The sequence below is a fragment of the Vidua chalybeata genome, chromosome 11, assembly GCF_026979565.1.
Source record: "Vidua chalybeata isolate OUT-0048 chromosome 11, bVidCha1 merged haplotype, whole genome shotgun sequence".
Classification (NCBI taxonomy): domain Eukaryota; kingdom Metazoa; phylum Chordata; class Aves; order Passeriformes; family Viduidae; genus Vidua; species Vidua chalybeata.
In genome coordinates, this window is record NC_071540.1 from 7,903,806 (window position 1) to 7,931,607 (window position 27,802).

The following is a 27,802-nucleotide window of genomic DNA, read 5'->3' on the forward strand; positions in this document are numbered from 1 at the left end:
CTTTGTTTTAGAGCACAGGGTCTAAATTCCTGTAATATAATTCTGAAAAGGCTACCGAGGCTTTGGGGTTTTTTGCTGCAAAGTTTGTCCTTTTTTCCAAAGACTTCTTTTTAGTTGCCTTTTTATATATGACTCCTGAGAAAAAGAGGGCTATTCAAATCAAAGAATATATTCATAGTTATTTATCAAGCAGTAGGACTTCCCACCTCATGTTACAGAGCCTGCTTAATTTTGGTATGAGATGGCTGGTTGTTGTGGAGAAGAGCTGTCATATTGACATAAACATACATTATATCTGTATTGCTATGTTAAAAAGATCATAGAATCTATAGGATATTCTGAGTTGGAAGGGACCCACAAGGATCATCATCCTTCACAGGACATCCCAGCAATTCCCCCATGTGCCTGAGAGCTTCCTGAGCTCTGTCAGGTTTGGTGCTATGGCCACTGCCCTGGGGAGCCTGTTCAGTGCCCAGCCACCCTCTGGTGAGGAATCTTTTCCTGATGTCCAACCTAAACCTCCCCTGACTCAGCTCCAGCCATTTCCTTGAGTCCTGTCATTGGTCAGCAGAGTGAGGAGATCTGTCCTGCCCCTCTGCTGCCCCTGGTGAGGTTTTGCAGACCCCAGTGAGCTCCCTCCTCAGTCTCCTCTGCTCTGGGCTCATCAAGCCAAGCCACCTCAGCCACTCCTCATATGGCTTCCCTGCTAAATCCTTCACCATCTTCCTGTGCCTCCTTTGGATACTTTCTGATATCTTTCTATCTTTCATCTGTGGTGGTGCCCAAAACTGCACACAGGACTGGAAAGCCACCTCAAGTGGAATAAAACACATTGGCTGATAACCCAGTGCATTGGTGCAAGTCATGGTTGCAATCTGCACATTAGGCCCATGGAGGCTCTGAAGTGGCCTTTTCCAGCAGTTACCTGTAGTGTTGTGAGGCTTTGGGAGCCTCAGGAGTTTTCTTTAGTCTTTTGTAGGTTGTATTCTTTGTTCTAGAAACAGCTCATGGCAGATTCCCTAACCTCTGTAAGCAAGCAGTGTTACCACTTACAACCATTGGATCATGATGATGAACTTAAAAATGCTGTTGAAACCAAGTAGGTCCAAAAAAAGTGCAATTGTGCCTCTGAGTGTTCAGAGCTAACTTGTGCAGGCCTCTCAGTGCCATCCCATATGGAATGGTGAAATGGTGGGTGACAATAACCTTTTTAACATGCACCTTGTATTGAATGCTCTGAGTCACTGACTAAGAGTGCCCTGCATGGCCACTGCTGAGACTGACATTAATGATCACCTGATCAATAAAACATAAATCTAAAAACAGAGGCTGAAGAACTTTAGGTTCTGCAGTTTGAGGATGTACCTTATGATGAGCTGTACCTTTATAGGCCAAATCTATATGTAGATTAATTTTCCCCAGTATATTGCAAGAACAGGTGATATTATAGGTGTCTCTACAGCATGAACAGCAAATTCAGCTGAAATCTGGTTTGGCTTTTTCAAAACAACATACACTGGGAGACAGGGGACTTGATTGCATCTGAATTTTAGATGTAGAGCATAATAGATAAGTGCTTTACTAAAGCAGATTCAGAATTAACTGGTCTCATCAAACTTGCCTTATTACTGTTAAATGAAAACCTGTGCATCTTTTTTGCTTGTGTTTTGTTCTTCTTTTCTTTTCTTTGTTCAATGCCTTTAGGTACTGTTGCTGAGCACATTGAAAGAATCTACAGACGAGCTGGCAGCAGAAAGCTCTGGTTTGTATACAAATATCATGTTCCTCTGGCTTACACCAGTTTTGTTTTCCTAATGTGTTTATAGAAAGTAAGGCTGGAATCTCACACACTTAAAGGGGGGAAAATGGCAGCTTTCCTGATAGTTGTATTGGTGCATGGCAGCTGAAGGTCTGGTTTAATAGGCTTTAAAAAATTAAGAAGCAGTTTCTTACTGTTATCTTTTAAAATACAAAAGCAATAGGCTGGTTTTGCACTGAGTGCTATTGCCAATACACAGGCCTCATTACATTGAAATATTGTGAGAAGAATGTTAATATTCTTATTTCTTACAGGGCATGATAAAATATTGTCAATAGCTCTATGTAGGAAGGCTGGTGATCAGATATAAATCATTTAAGCTGATGCACTAACACATATTTATTGCCCTGAAGTCATTTGCTTTGAGCCTGACTTTGACACAATAACTTTAAAAGGTTTCAGAAAGTAGGTTGATATTTACATGTTGTTTATTAATTTCTTTGCCCTGAAGCTCAGTAGAAGTTTAATTTCTTTTTATCAAAGTCAAGCCTGTCCTGAACTCTGTTCTCTCACTCTGTAACTATTCCTAACAGGTCAGTAAGTAGAAGTATGTTTTTCATTTTTGTCTCTACGTACAGTTAAATGGGCCTTTGCCAATAATGAGGTAGAACCAAAATACCTTGGTGGTATTTTTTGTAATTAATAAAAATCAGAAATATTTTTAGGAACAAAATATGTAAACTGTTTTTCATTTCTCTTCCCTGATTGCCATGTGACACACATATAGGTTGGTGTTGCGCTACAGTGCTGCATTTGCACAGAAATTTTCTTCTTCTATAACCCCACATATTACTACTTTACTGGTACATGGGAAACAGGTAAAGTGCCCAGAAATCTGAAGTGCAGCTCTGTGAGATATTTTTTCTTTTTGCTTATTTGCATTTTGATAGTATCAGCTAATGCATTTTTGAAATGCTTTGCTCTTGATCTTAAGGAGTGTGTAGCAGTTTTCACAGGAATCAACATCAACTGTTTGAGTTTTTTACTAACACCATAGATTATTACAGCTTATTCCTCATCTCTATGAATAAATGATTCTTAGTAGCCTCAAAACCTATGCTAGAAAAGCTTAATTACAGGTCTGTTAGGTTTATAATTTGCAGGAAATTATTATTAAATGTGTTCATATCTTTAATCATCTACTGCATACATGGAAAAATGTAGTCTCAGAAGTTACAGCTTGTTTTTAACCTGGCAGGTGACACAAGTCTCTTCTTTTCATGCTGCACATGCAAAATATTACCTCAGCATGGAACACACAGCAAGGCTTTGGTGTTGTTATAATTTCTCTTGCAAAATCTTTCTGATTCTTCCTTAACTTTGGTAATTTTAAAATCCATTTATCTTGCAAAATGATAAAAGTGGAAATGAAAGAGGAGCTGGCATTTCTTACCTGCCTTTGTTTAAGATGGTGTTGAGAAGAGAACAAGAAGCTTTTTATGGAAGTGGTAGTTTAATGAGTTCTAACTAAATATATTTTTGATCCATTAACCTATATCTGAACTAAAAAATGAAAACCTACAGAAGATTGCATAAAATCTGATCCAAATTCCACTTTGTAAATAATGTATGTTTTCACTGAGTTAATTTTGAGATTCTGCTGTGGCAGATTTCAGATTGCTATCTGAATTCATTAAACTAGCATGTGATATGCAGTGGGACTGCTCTGTTTTCTGCCCTCAGGTCTGTTGTGCGCTTCGCAGCAAGTCTTTTAGGTAAACTAGTGGACAGCCTTGCACCATCTATTACTAATGTTTTAGTTCAGGGCAAGCAGGTAAGTCTTTGCTCCTCAGAACTGCATTAAGGAATAACAGAAACTAAACAAATGGCTTGTTCATTTTGAAGGCCTCTGATGCTTCTTCTAAAAGTATGTGATGGCTTAAAGAAAAACCTTACCAAAGAAGAGAAATTCAGAGAAAATAAAGATATGACTAATAATCGTATTTGGAATTGAATAATAATTTTAATTAATGAAAGAATAAGACTGAAAAGACAGTTCAGCATTTATGGAAGAGAGGAAGGGGCATGATTTCTGTAACTCCTTGGGTTTAAAGTCTCCGGGGAGACCTTGGAATCCCTTCCAGTGCCTAAAGGGGCTCCAATAGAGCTGGAGAGGGACTTTTGACAAGGACGTGTAGATACAGGACAAGAGGGAATTGCTTTAAAATGAAATAAGGCGGGTCTAGATAAAATCTTAAGAAGAAACTCTTCCCTGTGAGAGTGAGGAGGGCCTGGCACAGGCTGCCTAGAGAAGCTGTGGCTGCCCCATCCCTGGGAGTGTTTGGACCAGGAACGTTGTAACGAGATGATCTTTAAGGTCCCTTCCCACCCAAGCCTTTCTGTGATTTTATCTATATGCCCCCTTACTTGACAAAAGTAGATGGAGTGAAGAATTAAGGCATCCTTAACGAAAATGTAATCATTCTCTGTGTGATTGAGCATAAGACAATACATGGGTGGCAGCTGAGCAAAGGGTCTGTCAGGGTTTTCTGTTTCAAAGAAAATTTAATTGTCAGTGTTCTTTCCTTTCCTAAGGAGAATATTGTTTTTCTTCCCCAGTACAACAGTTTTAATTAAATTCATGAATAGGTGCATCTAAATAATACAAATGGAATATTTCTGTAATTTTTTGTATTAAATATATATATGTGTATACCTGCTTACATGCAATGTTGTCTTACTCCAAACTGAGGTCTGGGTTTGTGCTTGTGGCGCTACTCAGCTGTAGAGAAGGCTACACCTGCATGCAGCATAATTTGATAATTTGAGGCTATTGGCAACTTTTTAACCTAACATCCCTTCCTTGATCACATTATAACAATGATCTTTATTTTGGCAGAAAAACTAGTCTTGCTGTGTTACTGACAGTAGATTAAAAACAAAACAGAATTTTAATAAAATTCCTTTTTTGTGGTTAAACAATCTGGTACCAGCAATATATTTTCTTAAAATTAAGGCTGTAACTTTTAGCATGCTAGTAGAAATAAGAAAACAAAACTATAAATTTAATTCTGAATTTTAATTGAGTTCCACAGCTGAAATGTATGAAATTATATAACTGTCTAAACCTAATGTACAGTCCTGATGATAACCAAAGCAGTGGTCTTGTATTTTTATTTTAATTTGGAAAAATATATTCCATATTCAGTGTGGTTGTTAGTGAAGTTTATTACTTCAATAGCATCCAATTAACAGTATTAACAAGCATCAGCCATTGACGTAAAATTACCCTTGTATTGTGAAATTTTTAACAAGCAAAGCAAAGTTGATGCAGTTTAGTTTCTGAACTGCTTTGCAGTGCTTTTCTTGCTGTCCCTATCCTCTGAATTGTTTTCCCTGTACCACAGGTGACACTGGGAGCTTTTGGCCAGGAGGAAGCAGTTATTTCTAACCCCCTGTCACCCGCAGTGATTAAGGACATGATCTATGATAAATGCCGATTACAAGATGAAAGAGAAGCTGTGCTGCAGCAGGAACTTGTCATCCATATTGGCTGGATCATCTCCAATTCCCCAGAACTCTTCAGTGGAATGCTGAAGATACGGATTGGGTCAGTAAAGTACCTCTAGGATTGCAGGGGAATGTAGACTTCAGAGAACCAGAAACTTGAATCAAGGTTAAAACATCATTTACGTCCCACCTGTTCTCTTCAGTTCTTTGACAAGGTGACCTACAAACAGGCTGTGCTGGAGTGTTGTCACATTCCATGGTATCTGCATTTACTTTGCTACCCACAGAAGTTAAATTAATTTTTTCACATTTAGGAAGAGACATGCATTTGAATAAGCACTTCTTTGAAGAGGCCAGGTGCTACTGACTGAGATTTACTGAATCAGTGAGCACGCCTTAGAATCAGAACTTAAGTGTTTCATCTTCCTTTTTTTTTTCCCACAGAGAATACAGCATTTCAGCACTGGAGGTAGATACCAGCATCCTTTTTTCTAGCATGCAAGATTCATCTTTCTTCTTCAGCAGTACATTCCAGTCATCATAAAACAAAAAATTGCCTGTATTACATTTAAGTGGAAGTATCCTTTTGCACTTAAATGCTTTTCTGTCCCCTCTACAGATCCATGTTACTCTTCTTTCCTCCCCTTCCTTATTCTCTGTAGCTAATCCTTTTTGCAATTTTTTTTTCTTTCTCCCAAGGTTAATGCTAGAGATTCAATTTCCTTTATTTCAGTGTTATCACCCACTCCAGTGAGCAAAATTAACCTTCTCACAGAAATGCCGTTCCAGTTTGATAATGATTTGATTTAGTGTCTTGTTATTGATTTGTTTTCAGGGTTTCATGTTGAAATAGATCAAGTTTCTGACAGCCCTATTACTGTAAAAACTCCCAGCCAACTGACTTGAATTCACCTCTTATCAGTGAAGAGCTCAGCAGAAGGTCCACCCTTGACTTTGGTGTGGCTTGTAGGCCCCTGCAAAGAGAAAATACCAGTGAGAGACTCACACACAGACACATCTGAGGCATGAGTGGGGAAAGAATTCCTGAGCCAGCTGTGTTGTTAATCTTAGTAACGAGAGAAGGACTCTCATCACCTGCTAAATTAAATGAAAGTAGCATGTTCTGCATAGAGTAATGGACCCTTGCACCTCCAATGCATGGTCCTGGAAAGCTCAGATGTAAAGCAGCACTGAATCAGCTGGCCAGGCATCTCCAAATTCTGTGGAGTTACTGAGAGCTCCCTAGAGAGGAGTGTGATTTCACTTACCTAAGCAAAACCATTCTGCATCTGGCCTGCACCTGACCAGGAATGTGGCTATGGAGATGATAGCCTAAATCTCTCACTGCATTTTCAGATAAACACAGAAAGGCTTTGATGTACCAAGCCTTGATCAGGTGTTATGGACTATTTGAATGAAAAACTAGTTCAGTTTCCTTTTGTCAGTAATGCCTACTGGAACTGAACCAGTGTAGAGGCTAAGAGGCTGAGTTCTGTGCTTATCTGCCTTCTGATGTACCTGTACCTTATTTCATCTTTGATATTGCATCAGAGGCTGGAGCACTGGTTTTACATAATGTGCACAATAAAATGCAGCATTTCCCTTCAACACGTTGCCAAGTTCTGCCCCTCTGATACCTCAGGCTAAAAATCTTCACTGTTGTTATATTTTTATTGAATCAGGTTTTTTTCAAAAAGGAGCAGAAAAAGAAAGTGTGATAGACTGTAAAAAGGAATTTCAAAGGCTAAAACTAGAAATAAGCCCTGAAGTCTTCGTAAATGTAAAATATTGTAAATTTTATGGCTTTTTAAAACTCATCAGCAAAATGCATATATAATCAGAGCATAATTCTGACTAGGAATTTTAACATCAAAAGGCAGGTAAATGTTGGTCTTAATGAACATGGAATATAGGAAATGTAGTCCAGTCAATCTTCTGTATGGTCCACAACACATTTCTTAATTGCATTATCCCTTTCAGCTTGTATCATGTTCCAATCAAACAGGAAGAGTAGGAGAGTAGTTGTCTGATATTTTATGCACGTCCTGACAGCCAAGTAGCAGGAATGTGTGGAATTCTTATGAGCTATTTTATTAGACTAATTCTTCCTATTTGGAAACTTTGTATTTAATGAATAAATATATTCCTCCTCTTATGTAGATGGATTATCCATGCTATGAAGTATGAACTGAAAATCCGTGCTGGGGATATGCCAGCCAAGGACTTGTACCAGATGTCCCCCAGTGAGGTGAAGCAGCTCCTGCTGGACATTCTGCAGCCTCAGCAGCCGGGCAGGTAACGAGGTGTGGGGCCGTGGCTCCTGATTTCATTCAGAAATGTTCAAGTACATTCCATTCCTGAACTGCTTTGAACACCTGAAATCACTAGGCATCTGTAATCAGTTATGTAATTTTTTAAGGGAAGGTAGTAAAAATGCACTTTTTCATTCTTTCACATGTGCCCAGGTTCCAGAATTGTTTCTTTTCTATTGCATATTCCCTTTTCAGCTTTATCTTTGTGGAAATCTCTTTACTGCTACAGAAAAGAGATCTGTCTGCTATAATGTGAACTGTTACACTTTTTGATGTGGGGAAAAGAGCCAAAAATTACCCAATACCTCCACGTAAGTAACTTGTAGGAACAGTTTATCTGCTGTTCAGGGCCTGCTTTCTTCTGGGTTATTATATGAGTAAGAGCAGATGTTCGCTAGAATTCTTAAAAGATAGTGGTACTGCCTGAAACTTGGAATCTTTTCTCCAAGCTGTAGCCAGCTGCCAAAAAGAACATTCATTGTGATATCAAGTATGCAAGACAAAAGTTAAAATTGCAGTATTTCCACATAACTTTATTGGTAAGAGTGAAGTCAAAACTCTTCCTCTTGGTTTTAATTCTAGTTAAGTTAAACTTTGGCACATAATATTGCTGATGATTTCCACAGTCCTTGACTGAATGGGTGATGGGCTTTTCCTCTCAACAAAGGGGAATTACACCACACATCCTGCTTTTTATGTTCCTGCTTCATTCAAAACACACCTGTGTTTTTCCCCAATCTATAATCCCTGAGAAAAGAGCTCCTTCAATCGCTGCCTCATCTCTCAGTCCCACGGGCTCTGTTCTCTATCTCCAGATGCTTTTCAGAGCCTTGGCTGTGCTTACCAGTTCTTGCTGTTTAGTTGCTGTCTCTGCTCATGTTGGTGCTGACATTGTCCTGTAAAACCATAGCAGAACAACCCCTATGCAGCATCTTCCATTCAATATTAATGCTCTTTAGGAAGCATTTGGTCAATCTCAATAAGCAATTCAAGCACCACCTTTTGTCACAGATTTTACCTGCGTTGCCACAGCAGCTGCTGCTTTTGATGCCTGTAACACACAATGGGTAGGTCACTGAAGGGCACTTGGGTTGAGTTGCTGAGGATTTCTTTTTTGGGTTATCTGAGTACAAAAACTCACCAGCATATCCTTCAAAACTTTCAATCTTCTAACTTCTTTTCTAACTTCTTCCTGTACAGTATTGCTAACTCATTTTTCCTTGCCCATTAGTGACTTGTTTTTAAAAGTTTTCTTCCTGCCAGGAAATACAGAATACTCTTTTTTTCCCCTCCTTCTTTTCTTTTTTTTTTTTTTTTTTCCTTTTTGAGGACAGCTTTTCCTACTCTTGTGATGTTTTTAGAAAAAAAAATCTCTGGTAATGTGATACCATAGGTCACTGCCAATTAATTTGTCATACAGAAAAGGCTAGTGGTCTATTTACCTCCCTAACAGTCTCTCCACAACTAACCTCTCTCCAAGTTTTCACAGAAGACATTTTTGCAAGCATAGGCTCCGCACATTACACTTTTAAATCTATTTATGTAGGTCACAAGATTGCAAGAAACTCTTTTTAAGTGGAGCATTGTTCTTTTAATGGTCCAAACAGTTCGGAAACTCACTTTGCTTATTCAGTTTGCAAGATTCTCCTCCTGACCCTATTAATGTAGGTGGGTCAGAGCATTTTTGACATCTTCAAATAATTCTTTTTTTGAATTAAGAAAACAACTTGTTATTTTTACCACACCCCTGGTCTTTTTGCTTTTATGGAAGTTTTCTTATCCTAATCCAAGGACAGAGCTGTACAGAAAATAAGGTGAAACTGTCATAGTAGACACGACTTTTTACTAGTTTAGTGTTTAACTGAGAAGTGATTCATGAGAAGTTTTTTCTTACCTTGCCGTGTTTTTCCAATGCAGTTATACAGGAAAAGAGCCAACATTGTATGTTGGCTTAGCCCTGGCTTTATAGGGTTAACTTTAAACATCTCCTTTGTTCTCAGAAAGTGTATCCCAATTACCTAGAGCTCAAACCTGTTCAGAAAATGCACCACTTAGCAAAAACTAAACACCCAAACTTATTAGTGCTGAAGTAATTTGAGCCAGGCTTTGAAAGGTCTACAAAACAACATCGTTCAAGTTGACCAGGGAATTTCCTTTTTTTTTTTTTTTTTTTTTTTTTTCTTTCTTTTTGTCTTTTTCAAGCAGCCTACCAGAACCAGGTCTTAGAAATACAGCAAGACATGAGGCATGTTGCAAAGCAGTAATTTAATTGTAGTTTTTCTAAAAAATCATGTATGTGTTGATTTTTCTACTTAAAATTCAAAAAGCAGCTAAGGACTAAGTAACTTGAAGAAGTCTTGTCAAATACATTCAGGACAGTCGCACAAGACTTAAATCTGTCTTATGAATCCAGCAATTAATTCATAGCCATGGTTGCCACTTCTTCAAGTTCCATTACTGGTGTCTTAAACATTCTGGCTAAAGGCCCATTCCTGTAGTAACACTGAGAAGAAAAAATAGGAAAATTAAATTCCATACTTGATGGTTTTAAGTAAAAAAACTGGTATACTTCTGAAGGCAAACAGGATTTGTGATTCATGAAGAATGTGACTCAATTTGCTCAAAGCCTTAGTTTTACAAAACCATTCTGTTGAATCTTCTAAATCTGCAGGCCACTTGTTTTCTACAGATCATCAGGAAAAACCCCTGCCTTCAACAATTCTGCTGAAATGCATTTTTCTTATATGATTAGACCTGATGAATTTGATCTGCTGCCATTACTGGCCCGCACTGGATGGATTTCACAGTTGCTGCTTCTTCTGCAGTTCCATGAAGCACAGGCACCCCCAGGAGATCACATCACATTGGGATCTCTGCGTGCTGAGCCCGTGTTTGCTTTAGGTGCCCCTCAGCAGAGAGCACAGCCTGCACCCAGTGCTGTGTGTGCAGCACAGGTGCCTGTGGGTCACTGCCTGGCTCCCAGGGCTGTGCAGAGCCTGTGCTGAGGCTGTCCCCGTGTGCCCACAGGAGCTGGCTGAACAGGAGGCAGCTGGATGGCTCCCTGAACAGAACTCCTGCGGGCTTCTACGACCGCGTGTGGCAGATCCTGGAGAGAACCCCCAATGGCCTGATCGTGGCAGGGAGATTCCTGCCCCAGGTAATCCCACACACAGGCTCAGGTACTGCTGTTCCACCTGACTAGTAATGGTGAAATTCCTTACCAGTAATGGTTATTTTATGCCATGATGTTTTACTTCGAGTAACTTGTTAGTTGGGGAAAAAAAAAAATTCAAGTTTTCTATTTCATTTGGAGTAAAATACAATTAGAACAGAATGAAAGCAAATTATTTCTATTAAAGCACATTTATAAAACTGTAATTGTAGAAGATTCTTTCCAAGTCATGAACTCTGAAATCTGCTCCCTTTTCGATCCTACAGAAAGGTTATTATTTCTTAGTTGAATATTATTTGTTCAGCAAGCAAGTATGCTCTGCCTGGGGGTGGGTTTGATTTAATGCATGTGGTCTTTGAATAAAAGTATGATTTGTTTTTCAGCAACCAACCTTATCGGATATGACCATGTATGAAATGAATTTTTCCCTCCTAGTTGAAGATATGCTGCAAAACATTGACCAGCCACAATACAGGCAGATCATTGTGGAGGTCTGTGGCCAATAATTAATGACATTTTATAGTGTGTGTTAGTATGTTACAGCCTAAAACAAAATAAAAAATAACTCAGACTCAAATATTCAAAGAAATAGCATTTTCCATATAAACACTTGCTTCAGAGGTTTCTCCATAGATTTTTATGATTAAACAGGTTCCTGTTACATGTTCAGAACAGAGTGAGTTCATAATGTTCTTTCCCTTCAGCAAATATTAATGACACTAGCAATACAATTAGGCCAGAGGAGGTAAAAATCTAATACTTCCAGTGTAGCTTTCCTTCAAGTCCTTAGCCCATGCCTTTTCCTAACAATTTCCTAGATCTAAGGAAAACAGCTCTAAAATAACCAGCTTGCCCTCTGAACCATTCTTCTTTCCCTTTCTGCTGAGGCTGTCTAGTGAGTAGCTTTACACTACTGGATCAGCCACCTTCCCCTTTCCTTGTGTTGCTCATCCTAAGAGGAAAGCAAGAGGCTGTTTGAATCCTTCCCCCCACTGCACACAATGTTTGCTTTCAGAACAGGTCAGGAGCAGCTGCCCCCTGGTACCTGGCATCTGTGCTGTCAGCAGCCTGCATTGTTAGTCCCCGAGGCCGTGCCCCTGTGCCTGTGAGTGCTCCTCCCCAGGAACACCAAACCCCTCTCAATTCTGCCTCACAGCTCATGCTCAGGCTGGTTGCTGGAGCATTCCCAGTTTTTGCTAAAAGTTAACAAGTACTGAACACAAGGTGACCAGTGCAGACTCCTCTGCTAACTTGTAGATGTTACAACAGGACACTCATCATGTTCACCTTGCTATTTTAAACCCTTTCCAGATGTAAGTAATGTAAATTCTGATGAACTGAGGCTTTAGTGCTGACTGTTCTCTTTGGTTTTGATAAACTTTGTCATAACAGAATTTTAGCATCTGTGATTATGCCTCAGAACACCAAATGCTGAGGTTCAATGTTTGCTGCTTTCCACTCTCTCCACAGCATTTGTTCAGCCACACAGTGAACTGAATAAAACAGAAAATAACTTCCCTGGCTCCCAGCCAAGTTACATGTTAATGTCAATCATTTACACCATGCCCTTACCTAGGCAGTCACCAGCAATTGTAACCTTTCCTAAAAGCCTGTTTTTCCAGTGATTCTTTTATCAAATCAGAATTCTATTACCTGTGCACTATCACCTGTGCCATTATTAAATGGCTTCCTGCTTGAAAGAGGCACATGCAATTACTAGCAGTGCTATTATGTAACCTGAATTTTAAAAAATGAAATTTAAAGTCTTACAATCTTTTTCTGCCTTCTAGCTGCTGATGGTTATATCTGTTATTTTGGAGAGAAATCCTGAGCTAGAGTTCCAGGACAAAGTGGACTTGGACAAGGTGGTGCAAGAAGCATTTCATGACTTTCAGAAAGATCACAGCAGTCCAAAGGGAGCTGAAAATCAAGTGAGTAAAATATTGCTGTCTTACCAAATTTACTATTCTTATTGAAGTTATTTCTAAATGTTAATTCTGTGCAGTTCAGAGTAAAAAAATAATTGACAGAAGTTCAGAATGGAACACAAATAAGAAATTAATATACCCAAGGGCTACCTAGATCTGCAAAGAGCCTCTAAGCAGAGATGAAAGAGGTGCACTTTACTGCTGAGTTGTAAATTCAGAATGTTACAGTAAGGAGAATATTCTGTGTTCCATGGCTCTGAAATGGGACTCTCGGTGAGCTGGAAGAGTTCTCCTCAAAGGGGAAAGAGTTCTTTAGGAGCTCAGTGAGGAAGTGTGACCTTAGGATCTTATGTACACAGAGACTAAGGAAAACTTTAATAACCAAAGAATTCATATTGACAGTATTAAAGTACAAACCTGAGATACAGAACTGTTCTTAGTTACTGATTTTTCTGTTAGATTTGCATTCATGAACTGGCAAAAGTTTGGCTAAAATTCAAATAAAGGAATATACACTTTTAATATTTTCTTCACTAGAATTATAGGTTTTATGCCTTAAAGATCTCTGAATATTCTCACTACAAGTTTTGGTGCCTCAAAGCTCTGAAATTCTGTAATAAAGCCAGGTTTATTGGCCTGGTTGAAGGAGGAGATAAGAGTAAAATGGTGAGACAAGTCCCAGAGCTACTGAGGATGATCTTCCTTGCTCCAGCTGGCATTTTATTGTGGACAATATATCTGAAGTTATCTGTACTAGCTCTGAAGAATCTATTGATTCATAACATTGGTATGCAACAGCTCTTCCTCTTGCTGAATTTTTAGTTCCTTTAGAAGATGAGGAAGGATGTGCTGCTTATGAACTCTTTCAAATGTTTCAATGTTCACTCTTTTGCCACTGGTTTTTTGTACTAAGATTTGAAAGCAAGCCAGATACCCAGCCCCAGCAGTGTGTCAATTTGCACAATACCTTTATTTAGAAAAGAACAAAATTTCCTGGAAATTATGATCCTTTTGGTCCATATGATCCTTTTGATCTTTTGCTTGGAGGGTAGTGACTCTGTGGCCATAACAAAACCACCCATCATCCACACAAATGGCTCTCAAGTGCCAGCTCCACACAGCACCTGGAATTTACTACTGACTTTTGTGACAAGCTGCAAATCCCCAATGACTACAAACAGAAAGGAAAATTCCATGCAAACCCCAGTTTTTACTGGTGCTGCCCTAGTCTCTATTGAAGTGATGGATTTTTTTTCTCCAAGCCCAGACCTACTTAGAATAATGCCTTTTTGTCTTTTAGAAAGAGCCCTGATTTAGAGTTGTGACTAATATTAAAGATTGTTGTTGGAAATTCAGCTCCTTGCATTAAAATTTTCTGGAACCTGGCTCTCCCATTTTCCCAGGTGGATGCCTGCTGGCAGTAACTGCAACCCTGTCTGGGATTGTTCTTAGGTGCTCTGTCTCAAGGTTTCCTAACACTGCTAAAAACTCCTGATTTGTCAGAACTATGGTCTTCCATTAAATGGATTTGCAAGTATTTTGAACTTTGTTGATTCCCTGTTAACATGTAATAAATACTAAAAGTATTTATTCTAGTAAGTTCAGACACACTCTAAAACTACAGAAGTCGTCTTATTTTCTCCACACAATCTCTGCCCTTGATTTAATAAAAGTAACAGCAACCAATTTCCTGAATTAAAGCATTAAACCTTTCTTAGAGCAGCTAATGCATTATTTGAGAGTAAGCAGGTGTTTTTAATGTCACTAACTGTGAAAAACAGGTGTTCAGTGAAGGACACATATTTTGGTGATCTAATTAATGAATGAGTTCATGTGCTACCTGTGGTTTGGATCTAGGATTTTTTCCTTCTGAATAAATCTTCAGTCAGTTTACACCTCATGTACACCCAAGGCCCTGGCTCACCATTCTACCACACAGGCATCACACAGCTGCATGTTTTAGGAGAGCAGTTGTTCTCTGACAGCTATGACATTTTAAAAAATGTTAAGAAGGTGGGATCTGTGCAGTCCTGGAAAACTCAGTGAGGAAATAGATGCAGGTAAGTACATATGGGAGATTTCTGAAAATTGAACAGAATTATTCTCTAGTTTTAGAGTCCAAAAAACACATTTGCATTTTTACCATAATCTGATGATGTTCTTATTTCCCTGTGTGTGGCTGCTTTCCACATTCACACTAATGGCAGCCTCTGTTCCCTCTCTGCAGTGTGACATGACTGCATTCTACAACACCCACCCACTTGGAAAAAAGGGAACGTGCAGCTACTTGAGCAAGGCTGTGATCACTTTGCTGTTGGAAGGAGAAATGAAATCAAGCCACGATGATCCCTGCACCATTAGCTAAAGCTTGGCACCCAGCACAGGAATTGTTGCTTTACTTAGTGTTCCATGTATTTTTCAAGCCAATTATAAGGAACTGGTTTGAAGGGTAACCCTGGCTAGTGACACAAATGCATCCTATCCTTTGCTGAAAGAAGTGCCATTAAAGATACCAAGTGCCACCAAATTTTTTCCTTTCTCAGCTATGCAGCATGAAAGTAAACACATGAAGTTAGTCCTATGGTATTTGATTAAGCTGAATGGGAATGTATTTATGATCTTAAAATATGCACCTACTGTAGCTGGTAAATTCAAGGGAACGGCAGTATGAGATTTTGTCTTTATACCTCTATTTATTTATAATTGCAAACAAGTAGAAGATAAATTAATATGCATACCAATCAGTGTGGAAATACAAAAACTGGATTATTTTCTTATTATTCTACAAACAAATTGAAGGTGAAGTATTTGTTATTCTCTTAAGGTTTTCTTTATCGGTTCAAGTGACAACATTCATTTAATGTGTTGGGTTTTTTAATTTACAGGTTGGTAACTTGATATACAGGTTTCATCCTAATAGAGAAACTTTTTATCTCTAGCAATACACATCACTGTATTTTCCCAGTTGTTATTTAAACATCTGTAAGTTAACAAGGGAAATGTATGGTAACACAATAAAAGTTTGTTTTTCAAAAAAAGGCAAACAAGCTGTATTTAAATTAAAATCAGTGAAGAAATAACTTTGTATTACATATGTTATCATGTTATTAAAGAATTCAAGATACACTTATTTATCTCCTAAATGTGTGAAAACACTGTATGCTATATGCTTTATTTTGGTGAAAATAATAAAAAGCAAATGCTTGTAAAAAAAAAAAAACAACCTGTCAAAAATACTCTGACATGCAAAGAGACTCCTGCTGACAGTAGTGGCAACCTTTGACCTGCTACAAGAACCACCTTGCAGCACTGAAGTGCCACTTTGAGCAGCACAAAACACACTTAAGCTCTAGAACAGATCCTTAAACATTTTGCTAATTAACCTGATAGTGAGGAGCTGCAGCTCAGCTGAGGAGCAGTTGTTGCCACACTGCTGTCCAAGGCAGGTGCTTTCAGAGGACAGAGCCCCTGGTCCTGCTGCTCCCCTTGCTGTAACACATTTACCTGTGCAAGCAGACTGGGGGTGCCAGGGGGACAGGAAGCAGAGCCAGAGGACACCCCCATGGCTCGGGGGCCTGTGGAGTGTCTGTCCCTGGAGCAGCCCCGTGCTGGCTGCAGGGCTGCAGCACTGCCCTGACTGCAGCAAGGGGGGCACAGCTCAGCAGCAGCCCCGGTTTGCCTCAGCCACTCCTTCCAGCAGTACAACAGGACCTGGGATGTTTTACTGCATTACTGCCCTAGGAGTTACCAACTGCAATGGACTCCGCTTGTCCTTTCTGTTAAATGTTGCCTGCAGCCCTGCAGCTGGCCATGGCTCAGTGATCACATGAGTAGCAAGATCTGTTTCTAGTAGATTTTAACAATGATATTTGAAATGGACATATCTCTGACCATACAATACAGAACATAACTCTTATCTACAAACTGTAAATGCTATTGAAAGGAAACAATCCTTTACATACAGACCCTACACTACACTCCAGGAGCACTGGCAGTTTCTTAGACAGTAGCTCAGATTCTGGTTTTACAATTGCACATGATTTAAAGTGTAACTCAGTTTAATTCTTGCCCCTACTTTCTCCTTCTCTCTTGTTCCATTAGCACCTCAGTTATTGGTTAGCCTCAGGTTTGCTGATCTTGGTCTGAACTTTAGAACTGCAAATTAATGAAAATGCCAGTGACCGTTTACCCTTACACAAACCTGGAATGAAAATCCATGCAAACTGTTCCTGTTTTCCTTTATAGCCTTGACCACATAGTTTATGAAATTATGATTGGGACAGTTTTTCAGCTGCTACAAAATAAGGATAGATGAGAAAATGAAGATAGCAAAATCCAGCAGAGTCCACACGGTCTGATAAAGGTTCTTGAATCTGAAAGGACAATACCATTTATTTTTCTTTTGGTGAAGTAGAGAAAATGCATAGGAAAAAAAAAAAACAAGACACAGGAGCTTGACACAAATGGCTCTTGCAGAACCTGCCTTTTAAATTGTAGCTTTATAAGATAACACAAGGTAATTGCAATAGAATCTAAAATTTATATAAAATATTTTTCTACATTATAAAATAGCATAGCAGAAAATAAAGGGTAAACCAGATGGTTTTTAAACAGCTACATCCCAAGTGATGTGTGGTTAATATTTAACAAACTTGGTGCTAATTTGTTTAAAAATATTCTGCCTCAAAAGGATAAAGAAGGAGATGCCTTTGGGGTTACAAACTAGTAACTGCAGGTACTACAGTGCCCTGTGTACTTGCAAGACCTATTGGCAATGAGTTGCTCCAGGTATTATAGAAGTAAGTCCCAAAGGGTTCACACCATTCAGTTCCCTTATTATACACCTTCACACCTCCAAAACCTGAAAACCCATTTGGCTTACAGGGGAAGTAAGATCCATTAAAACAATGGGAAAACAACAGCTGAAAAACTTAAAGTTCAGCTGTGTAGTAAATGCAGGTTGGTTTTAGCACCACTTTTCCTCCATCAGATACTCTTGAGAATACCAAATTATTTTAGTTAAGCAAACCATAGAAAAAGAAATTCCTCTACTTTTAGAAAAAGGGGATATACCAAGCTCCAGTATCAACTCCTGATTTAAACACACACAACCCCACTCCCCTCTCCACCCCCAAACTCTGTCACCTTCAATTTTACCAAAACCAGTCTTCACACTGGATTCCTGTGCCACTTAATAGGTGTCATGCTCCCAATGCATCAGACATTTCAGACTGCAGGAGTCCTCAGGAGAATTCAGGAGAGAAGAAGTTGACACAAGCGGTTCAAGCATTTTTTCTGTTGGCTTTGTTGCTTTCCTCCACATGAATTTTCAGTCTTATTTTCTTACAAATCAGTCTGTGCAACTGATACAGAACAGATACAGAAGAAAATGCACAATCAGGTTAACAATAAATCACTCTCTGAGAAACCCTCCTTATTACTTCCTAATCCATCACAGCTGAAAATGTAGTAAGAGATGCAGAACTGAACAGGCTTTTTTTGGCTCAGCCCTGGAGCAGGGGATGTGATGGTATCAGAACACTGATGGGGCATTTTTCTGAGCAATGTTTTCTCATCAAGGTCCATCAGCAAGCAGTGTCTGATAACAGCAGCTTTAGCATTACTGTCATAATACCATTCTGCTTTTGTAATTTAGGTCTCATATTTTTTGTTTTCACTGCTTTTTAAAATACTTCCTTAAGCCTTATACATTAAGGTCATGTCATGAAAACAAATTCCTTAAGAAATACTCATCAGTCAGAATCAGTGTTATTTTATGTTCATGTACCTTCTGCAGTTTTCAAGTAAGTCTACTTGCTTGGCCACTGGCATTTTTAAGACTGAAAATTATCCTTCTGTAAAAATTCTTTTCAGCTACATGGCTGTTACAATACTAACATCACTGGAAGTGGAAGACATATTTAATTAAAAAAACACAATACAGTCAAGAGCATTTACCTACAAGAGACTTTGTATATAGCTGGTAAAAGGAAAAAATAAATGTACCAAAGAAAGTGGGAGTGGTGGGGCAATCTGATGCTTAAAACATAAATTTAAAAAATACTAGGATGCAATTAATTTGACTGAAGCCTATGTATCTCATCCCAAAATCAATCAAAACAATGGCTTGATTGAATTTTTAGATAATTACTATCCACTCCTGCCAAATATATTCTGCTCTCCAGAAGCGTGACAATCTTTTAAGCTAATGAACTAAGCCTTGCAGCATGGGAAGAGAAAATTAAATGAGCAAGAAAACCTTTGCTGTGCTATGAACACAAAATGCAGCAGTGTTGGAAAACACGGCCAAGAGCCCAGAGGAAATGTGCAGGGTTATAGGCACTGTCCATACCTGCCTCTGCTCCTTCCATGCTCAGTTCACATCATGGGGGTGTGTGGATATGGGGAGAAGGTAAGAAGGAAACTCAGCTGGGGTCTTAGGTGGAGAGAAGTTAAAGGATTTCCTCATGGGGTTTGCTTTTGGGAGTGGAATAAGGAACATGCATTCTTTTCATTTACTCATGTAGCACTCTGACATTAGGAGCTATCAATCATAGGAACTATTCTCTCCACCTGAACATGCTTTTTCCTCTTGGACATTACCAGGAGCTGGAACAAAAACAAATGCAGAAAAAACAGATGTAAGGAATGTAAAATCCACCACTCTACATGTGGTGGGTCTTTCCTGAATCAGACTCTCCTAAAAGGTTTGCAAGGGTTCCTTCTGTAACCTTCCATAACAGTGCATGTTTCTCACAAGAGGAGGGAGACAGGAACTAAAAAACTTCCCCTCTTCACATAAATACATACAGGATAATTGCTACTTTTTTCAGATCAGGTCAAGAATTAAGTTTCTCATTTCATAAAATAACAGCCTTTTGAGACAAAAGAGATGTTCTTTGGAACAGAGGGTCCTGCTACCACCCAACAGTAAGGACTGATCTCACCTCAGCCTTGTCGTTTTGGGAAAGTGGCAGGAAGTTCAGAAAGCCCATGAAGAATGCCACAGTTGATGTTTTCAGGGAATTTGAGGTCAGACAGAGGGAGGGACAGGGTGACACCATGCATAGGAAAAAAAAAGTTATGTAAGAATCATTTCTTATTTAACTTTCACACTAGTGAAACAAAAGAAAGAGGTCTCTGCCTTGCCACATGAGGAAATCCACTCAGGTGCAAGGGCCTGTATGAGGACAGGGCACCATGCTGGTTTATATCTGCACCACAGACCTAAACCACTCCATTCTGGCAGGAAACACAATTTACTAAAAAAGAACTTGAAAGTAAATAACACCTCCTAAACTCACTTTCTACCCCATCATTGAAGAACAATGTATGGATGTCCCCCTGGGTTATGTTCCAAAAACTAATATAATGTAATACCTCTTTGAACAGGACTGGGATTATTTATTCAAGTGTATGGTTTTTGATGCTGTTGCCCAAGCTGCCTACAAGCATCTCAAGTTCCTGCTTTGCTTGCTGAGGCTGCTATATCAGTCAGTGGTCCCTGCAGCAGGGCTGCCAGCTGTGCCAGTAAAGCTGGAATTCCTGGCACTGCTCATGGAGGAGTCACCTGGCTGCACTCAGATCCTCACAGGACTCATCTGAGTCGTGGGCAAGAACCCCCAGCAGATTTCTGGGTTCCAGTGACAAGCTAGGTGTGTTCAGTGAGGTGTGCTGCACAGCTGAACTTGCGTTGCCTGAAGATAAATTATGCTCCAACATTTCTGAAGGAAACATTAACCATGTGCTTAGAGAAGACTGCAGCACATTCTGTTAACCTGAGTGTTTGTGCATCTGCTCTATAATCAATGATAAGTAATAAAAACAAGCCAGAAAGAAAATGTTAACAAGATTCTTATGTACCTGCAAGGTGTTTAACATTGCTGGCCAGGACATAAATGCTTTGCAAGAAAAAAGGAAACTGACTTTTAGAATGCAAAAATGAACCCCTACAGTGTCATGCCATGTCTCCAGACTGAGCTAGGTAACTAAATCCAAAATGCTTTTTCTTTGTGGACACATCTCCTTCCCCACAATGTTGTTTTCTCTGCAGTGCTAGGGACCTCAGAGGTTTTGATATAAGTGAAATTATTTAAGTACTTGCTGCACTTTGATCTTACTTTTGGTGATTTCCTCTTCTCCAAGGATGTAGAAGACCCAAGTGTAAAATTAGAAAAAAGAGATGCACAGAGAGCCAGGCAAAGGAACTCAAGAAGGGTGTTTTGTCACAAGTCTGAGCATGGCTGCTGTAAACCCTACAAGCACCACACACAGGGAATCAATTTTCAAGCCTGCTTCCTGGCCATCTCAGAGCACATCTGTGAGATATGATGGTGAAAATATCAATGGACAGTCCCCCCTCATCCTCACCTGTGTGTACTCCCACCATTGTTAGCAGCCAGATCTGCACTTAGAAGCCCTACTGATGCTTCCTGTTGGCTGGGAGGCCACAAGATTTTGGGCAGGATCAGAGGACACTTCATAAGCTGTTCCTGGACATGCAGACAGCAGAGGCTACCACTCATCAGCCTCATTCTGGCCGTGTTCCTGTGCCTGATTTTACTCAGCCAAAGCAGTAGCATCAAAAATATTCCCCAGACTTGTACACACCTCACTGGTGTGCTGCTGGAAATGGTAAATTATTGTATTCACAAGAATCCTTCAAAATGGGAAGTCTAGGCTGGCAGTCTGATTTTTTGATCTCTGCTGGAGAGAACCTGATGTATGGTTAGAAATTTTTCTTCTCCCAACCAACCGACAGGTAACTGCCCTCACAGCACCCAGTCAAATATGCTGCATTTCTATAAGCAGTAAGTGCTGTCTCTCTTCAAAGCATAGGTGTTTTACAGAAAAGATGCAAGAGACTTTAGCTCCAGAGTCCTGTGCCTCTCCTTTATGAATAGGAAGGCACCTGCTTAAGTACCATGTTTGGGGAGGCTACAGTCTCTCCTCCTGTATATTTTCTGCTAACACCTTTTATGCCACATATAAACAAAATTTATTGGAATAATTTAATATATATATTTTAAAATGCAAATACATTAATATATGCAAATACATTTAATATATATATTTTAAAATGCAAATACACAAATACATACCTTAGCCTTGGAAGTTTATTTTTGTTAGATGTATTAAAAACATTTCATAGTGAGATACGAGAACATGAAAACAAATAATAGTATTTGGATCTCATTTATCTTTTAAATTGTTTCCAAAATTCTCTTTTCACGCAGAAATTGTAATGTCCTTTTTGTCCTCTGAGGCACTGGCCAAGACAAAGAAAGCTCACCAATTCTTCTCAAATTAAACTTTCTTCACAATGCAGGTTTTAGATTCAGTGCTGTCAGCCTCTGTTTCAGTTCCATGATTCACACAAGCTTTGGCTCAAGCCTTAAGTGACAAAATGAATTTACTGCTTCTGGATATTTATTTTTTCACCTTAACGCTATCTGCCTCCCAGTACCAAAGTATTCATTACCTTGGATCAGGTTAATTAATTGTGTGCTTATTTGTAGCTCATTTGTACCTTGAAGACTTTATATTAAATATCCCATTGCATCAACTGACTAAAAAACTCTTTACCCAGTTACAATATCAAGTCTTGTATTAGACCTGACTCTGGTTTGCTTTAAATGCTTTTGTTTTAGAACATTTTGCTTGTCATGCAAAAATAAACCAAAATGTACAATTTTGTACATTTTGGTTTATTTTTGCATGACAAGCAAAATTGTACATTTTGGAATATAAATAACAGAGGTTAAGAGACAGCTGGAGTGGAGGTTCTGTGGTCATTGACACCTCCCCCCTCACACAGATTGCACTGGCACTGCTCTAAGGACACTGCAATTTGCATATAGAAAAGGAGAAACCTTCAAAGACAACAGCAGTTCATTAATTTTAATGTAACCCACCCAAAAAGTGCATAAAGCAGAGGTAAATATTTGTCCATGGGGTGTCAGCAATCTCTTCTAGTCCATCATGGTGCATTATTATTTCCTCTGTACCCCAGTGACCTGTCAGACTGGAATGCTGTTCTGAACCAGGCTTCAGTTACAGAAATTATTGCTTAAGAAAATGTTTTGCAGTTCCTTGTAAAGCAAGGATTCAAGATAGAAGATGTTATGTAAGAGAGAAAATGGAGGACAAGGACAAATAAAGAACTGGGTCCCTGTCCTTACTATTGCACAGGCAATACCTGTTCATTCTTTCAAATCATTTTAAGATTTTTTTGTTGTCATTGCTTTTGAATAGAATCACCTATGCCTTAACAGACAATCAAACAATCACTAAGTGATTCAAATCGATAGCAAGAGACTAAAAAGCAGCATAAAAGACTTACATTTGAAAAAAAAACAGAAAACACCTGTTCTGCAGTCCTGCTACGCCTTTAAGCTGAGTTTTAGTTCTACACATACAGTTTCTGGGCTTGCAAATTCCATACATATAATTTTTACATGCAAATACTTAAAGCTGATATCAAAACAATTGGCTTCCTACAAAGACAGGAGCAGACAAAGCCAAAATGCCTTTGTGGCATTTTCTGTTTGTGGCCCCCCCTATTTAGATGACCAAAGTCATTCTGGCCTGAGCTGGCACAAACCTTTGTGCAGCCCACCCTCAGAGCTGTACCTTTACTGTGCCGTGGTTTTGAGCAGACTGTTACATGGCACTGCAAACTGGAGACACTAGCTCCAACATTAATGCTTTATAATGACTGCTGATGCTCCCAGAAGATGGAATGACATCTCCATGAAGAAAAAAAACACTTTGGCATAATGGAAGCAATATTTCCCTTTTCACTGCACTCATAAGCAAGTTGATAGCCCCTGTAGATAACCCACAGGGGAGACTTGGTCTGTTTTGCAAACCCTGTTATAGGCTTCACCCCAAAGCCAGAGCTCCATCCCCCACCCTCTCCTGAAAAGAGCTTCTGCAGAGGATTTTGTCATCAGTACAAAGGCCTCCACAGAAAATAGGCTCAGTGTAAGACAGAGAAGCAAAAAACCCCACAAAGGTGTCATTGCAGGACTTGAATCTTCTTTCATTTGTTGTGCAAACCTGACAGAGTTAATGTATAGGAAGTTATTTGTATTCTATTCATATAGAATTTTCATAGGTACAGAATCAGAACTTCAAATTCTACTGGACTTTTAGACAAACAATTCCTGCGTTCATTCCACTGACAAGATGGGGAACATTTCATCTGCATCTCAGTCAGGGATCTGTTAAGGTAGTAAGATTCATTTACTCAGAGCTTCCTACCAGATGAACTGGAATCAATTTTAGATTGCTGAAAAAGAGGTCTTGTACAGAAAGGTGACTCCAATACAATCTCACTGACAAATCACTTTCAATGTAAAATTTCAATACAAAACACAATTCAGTATTCACAACGTCCTCTGAAATCTACAGTTGGTTTGATCAAAGAGTCAAGTGAAAACTGATCCAAGCCTTAAAAAGTCTGGCCCCCACACCCAGCACACTTGTGGGATGGAAAAAGATGAAAGCAGCAGAGAGAGCTTTATTTTAGATCCTCTCTTAGAAGAGCCCTGATAACAGAGACTCAGTCAGGACAGCTCATGAATAAAGCCACACCTATATTAAAGTATTAGCTAGACCCTCACTTTCCTAGAACAACAGTTCTTTAATGCTCAAGTCCACTACAGCCTATTCATGGTAATATTTCAAGACATCACATTTTACTTATTTCTGGTAAAAAACTTCTGCCATGAAGTTACAACAAATTCACAAGTTTTACTACAGCACTACTAAACTGCTTTTATTAAAAATGCACCCTGGCACCAGGCCGGCAAGTGGGGCTATCTTTGGACAGGATTTTCAAATACATTCACTTGAACTGTGGGATGCTGCTCTCTGCTATACCAATGATAAAGTTTCCATTAGTGTCTGAGTGAATAATGAACGATTCCCCAAGTGTAACCCAAATTTTCTTTCCCTCAAGGCTGCCACTGACTTCTCCTGTGACTCCAGGCACTCCTCTCTGCCCCTTGCTCCATCCAGCTGTTCCAAAGGTTACAGCATTATGTGTTTAAGGCTGTCAGCTCAAATTTTCAATTTGTTCAATAACAGCCTACAGGGGGATATGAAACAAAAAATTACTTTCGAATATTCACCATGCCTTTTAGATAATCTTTCAGAAAATATCCAGTATCCAAGCCTGCACACTGGGAACTGGCCCATGAAGTTTTGAACTGACAAACTTCAATAACATTTTAGAAGAGAACTCGGCAGCTGTCTGGCATTAGGCCTCCAGTTTCCATGGATACATCAATTAGATCAGCACAAACAAAGCAGCTGAAATTTTCAAATGAATAGTATTTTACATCACCCTCTCGCACAAAAATCCTGGTGACAATAGATATGTTAAAAATACTGAATTTTTTTAGTTGAAAGCCCAACCATAGAGGCAAACACTGTTAAAATAAGGGTTGTATAAGAGAAGAAAATAAATCCAACATTTTACCTTCTTATTTTATATAAGGAAGACTACATGGCAAAGGAAAGATTATTGTTAATATTTACTGAAAAATCATTTCCAGTTACATAGGTGTTTTTGCAATACCAGCAAAATTTAGAAAGAAGCTCACCTTCTTTTTTTCTGGGGGGGGGGGGGGGCTTTGAGGGGGAAATCAAACCAAACACCAACAGAGAAGTTATATGTGCTTTTAGGAGAACTGCAACAGGAGCTCTGCAAATACATCCAACTTGTTTGTGCTGATCTCAAAATGTGATGCTCACAGACACAAATTCTGAGCCAAGCCAAAAAAAAAAAAATATTAAACTCATTGGAAATACTTAATACACTGAAGCCAGTAATAGGAATATGCAGTGACTGCAAGCAGGTAACTTGTAAAGATAGAAGGATGAACGAAAATCGCAAAACAAGAATAATACTGGGTAATCAAGACAGTTTGTCACAGGCTTTGTTACCTTTGGTGTGTCTAAGAGGTCTCATTTAAGACATCCACTGTGGTTCCTGTATCATGGTGTAACAAATCTAATGCCTTCTGTTTCTAGTGAGAAGCCAGCTAAAAAGCTCAACCTTCTCAAAGATGCAGGAAAACATGACTAAATGCAAGGAAGGAAAGTTTGGATTCTCTTCTCATCAGGCACTGTTTTTACAGACATAAATAAATACACAATGTTTGCCAGGAGAGATTTCTCTGTTGATTTCGTCTATAATTTATTCTGAACCACAAACAACTTCCTCTTACAGATTTGATATTAATTATTAAATTCTCTGAGAAGAGCTGTTGTGCTGAGATCCTTTATGAGTGTTATTAATTCTTCCATGATTTAAAAGCATTCATAACTCAGAAATTCAAAGCCTATATCCATTAACCAGCCAAAACCAAGGTTGTAATGATCTCTTTAAATTGAAAGTGCATTATATTGTAAATATTAATTACATTTTTTTTGTTATTACATCAAATAACTTTTTTATACTAATGGTTTCAGATTTCTCTGAGTTTTCCCAATTGAAAGGCTAGATACACTTAAACTAAACTCCCTTTAAGTGTGTTCTACCCTCAGACACTTTGTGCAAATTCCACAAAGCACTCTCTGGATTCTTTGATGGGCAAACAGGCAGCATATACACCAGAGAGCACACAGTCAACTGACTGTGGCACAACTGGGTTTTTAGTGATTCTCACAGCATGCAAATTTAAAGACTGAATGTCTCATACTAAATAAGGAGACAAATTCGATTTCTAAGTTATGCTAGACTCAGATATCAGAGAGAGGTAACTGAATGTTGATGCAAATCAAGCCTTGCCAATTGTTAGTCTGTCACCAGAGCGAGCAGTGACAGGGCTGGCACCCTTCCCTCCTGTCCTCAGCCTCCAGCCCTGCACATGCACCAGTCCAGAGCACACAGCCTGCCCTGGAGAGAGCAGGAATGGGGAGCAGATGAAAACATCCTGCACCTGCTTTACTTTTCCTCCTGGAGTCTTAAAACGAAGAAGGCAGCTGCACTCAACAGCTCCCGTTCAGAAGATTTTTGTGCCTTCTCAGAGCTCAAGGTACAATTAGTTACTCTTGCTATTTACATTGCAAACCTGGTGCTTGGGCATATTTTTGTTCCCACCACCCCATTCCATAAAGATTTCCACCCAAATCTCTGCTGCCTGACGGCACTAAAATTTTCTTCTAGGAATGAACAGCAGTCTATCCCAAATCCAAACAAAGTTCCACAAAACTGAAACAATCTCCCTGCTCTACACTTCAAAGGGAACCACAAAAACTGTTCTAACTGTGTCAGTTAGAACAACTGACACAACACAATGATTAGGGTAGAAGGGAAATGTGAAATCCTAATTGAAAAATGACAAAACAGTTCAAACATGTTTTGTTTTTAGAGAAAAGGGACTGTTGAGGTTCCCCTCTAAAATAGCTTTCCCTAGATTCACTATAAATGAGAATCAGCAAGGACCAGCAGAAGGAAAACAGGCACAGAGGACTATGGGAAAACAGAAAAAAAAGGAAAAATCCACCACAGAATGACATGGCTTCACTGGCACTGCTGTATTTTCTTTTCCTGTCTCTACAGTTTAACCAGGAAAGTTTACATCTCTCCTTTTCTTTTTATAAAGGAAGAGAGAGGTAGGCCACTGGCAGAGGACCAAACTGTATTATGTACTACAAAAGTTAGTCTAATAACAGATTAAAGAAAGACTTGAAAATTAAGTCAAGACTACTGGATGTTTTTTAGTGTCTCACTCCATAGCCAGAGGGCAGGGGATATACGTATATATTCATCAGAAGTCTACATGGCAAGGTTTAAAAAAACCTAAGACATTAATGTGGAGACTGTCAACAATTCAAGACAGGAACTATTTAAATGAAATGATTTAAAGACTGAAATAGCATCAGCTATTCTGGGGAAGCAGATTTATTTCTGTTAGATAGCTTTCCCTGTATAATCCTGCCACACACTATGTTCCTAGCTTGCTGTCACTATAAAGCTTGCTATTACAGATTTCTGGGGATACCTAGAAGCACATAAGGATAATTTGTCTCTCATGGAATGCTGTATCAGTAAATATCCAGGCTATATCAGTTAGATAAATGGGGGATTCAAAGCTTAACTCATGAA

General features: G+C 39.0%; 1 protein-coding gene across 4 annotated transcripts in view; it reads left to right on the top strand.

The window, feature by feature from the left end:
• The window catches only part of PHKB (phosphorylase kinase regulatory subunit beta), a 70,699-nt gene extending 54,892 nt beyond the window's left edge, over positions 1-15,807 (top strand). For 3 of the 4 annotated variants that reach the window (XM_053952660.1, XM_053952658.1, XM_053952661.1), the window contains 8 exons: positions 1,705-1,762; positions 3,503-3,593; positions 5,167-5,369; positions 7,430-7,564; positions 10,609-10,738; positions 11,137-11,244; positions 12,544-12,684; positions 14,909-15,807. In XM_053952660.1, coding sequence (XP_053808635.1) covers positions 1,705-1,762; positions 3,503-3,593; positions 5,167-5,369; positions 7,430-7,564; positions 10,609-10,738; positions 11,137-11,244; positions 12,544-12,684; positions 14,909-15,046 — 1,004 coding nt within the window. In that variant the 3' untranslated portion in view covers positions 15,047-15,807. Of the gene's footprint in view, positions 1-1,704; positions 1,763-2,546; positions 2,638-3,502; positions 3,594-5,166; positions 5,370-7,429; positions 7,565-10,608; positions 10,739-11,136; positions 11,245-12,543; positions 12,685-14,908 lie in introns of all 4 variants that reach the window. The other variant, XM_053952659.1, reaches the window with a different exon arrangement.
• The last annotated feature ends 11,995 nt before the right edge of the window (positions 15,808-27,802 follow it).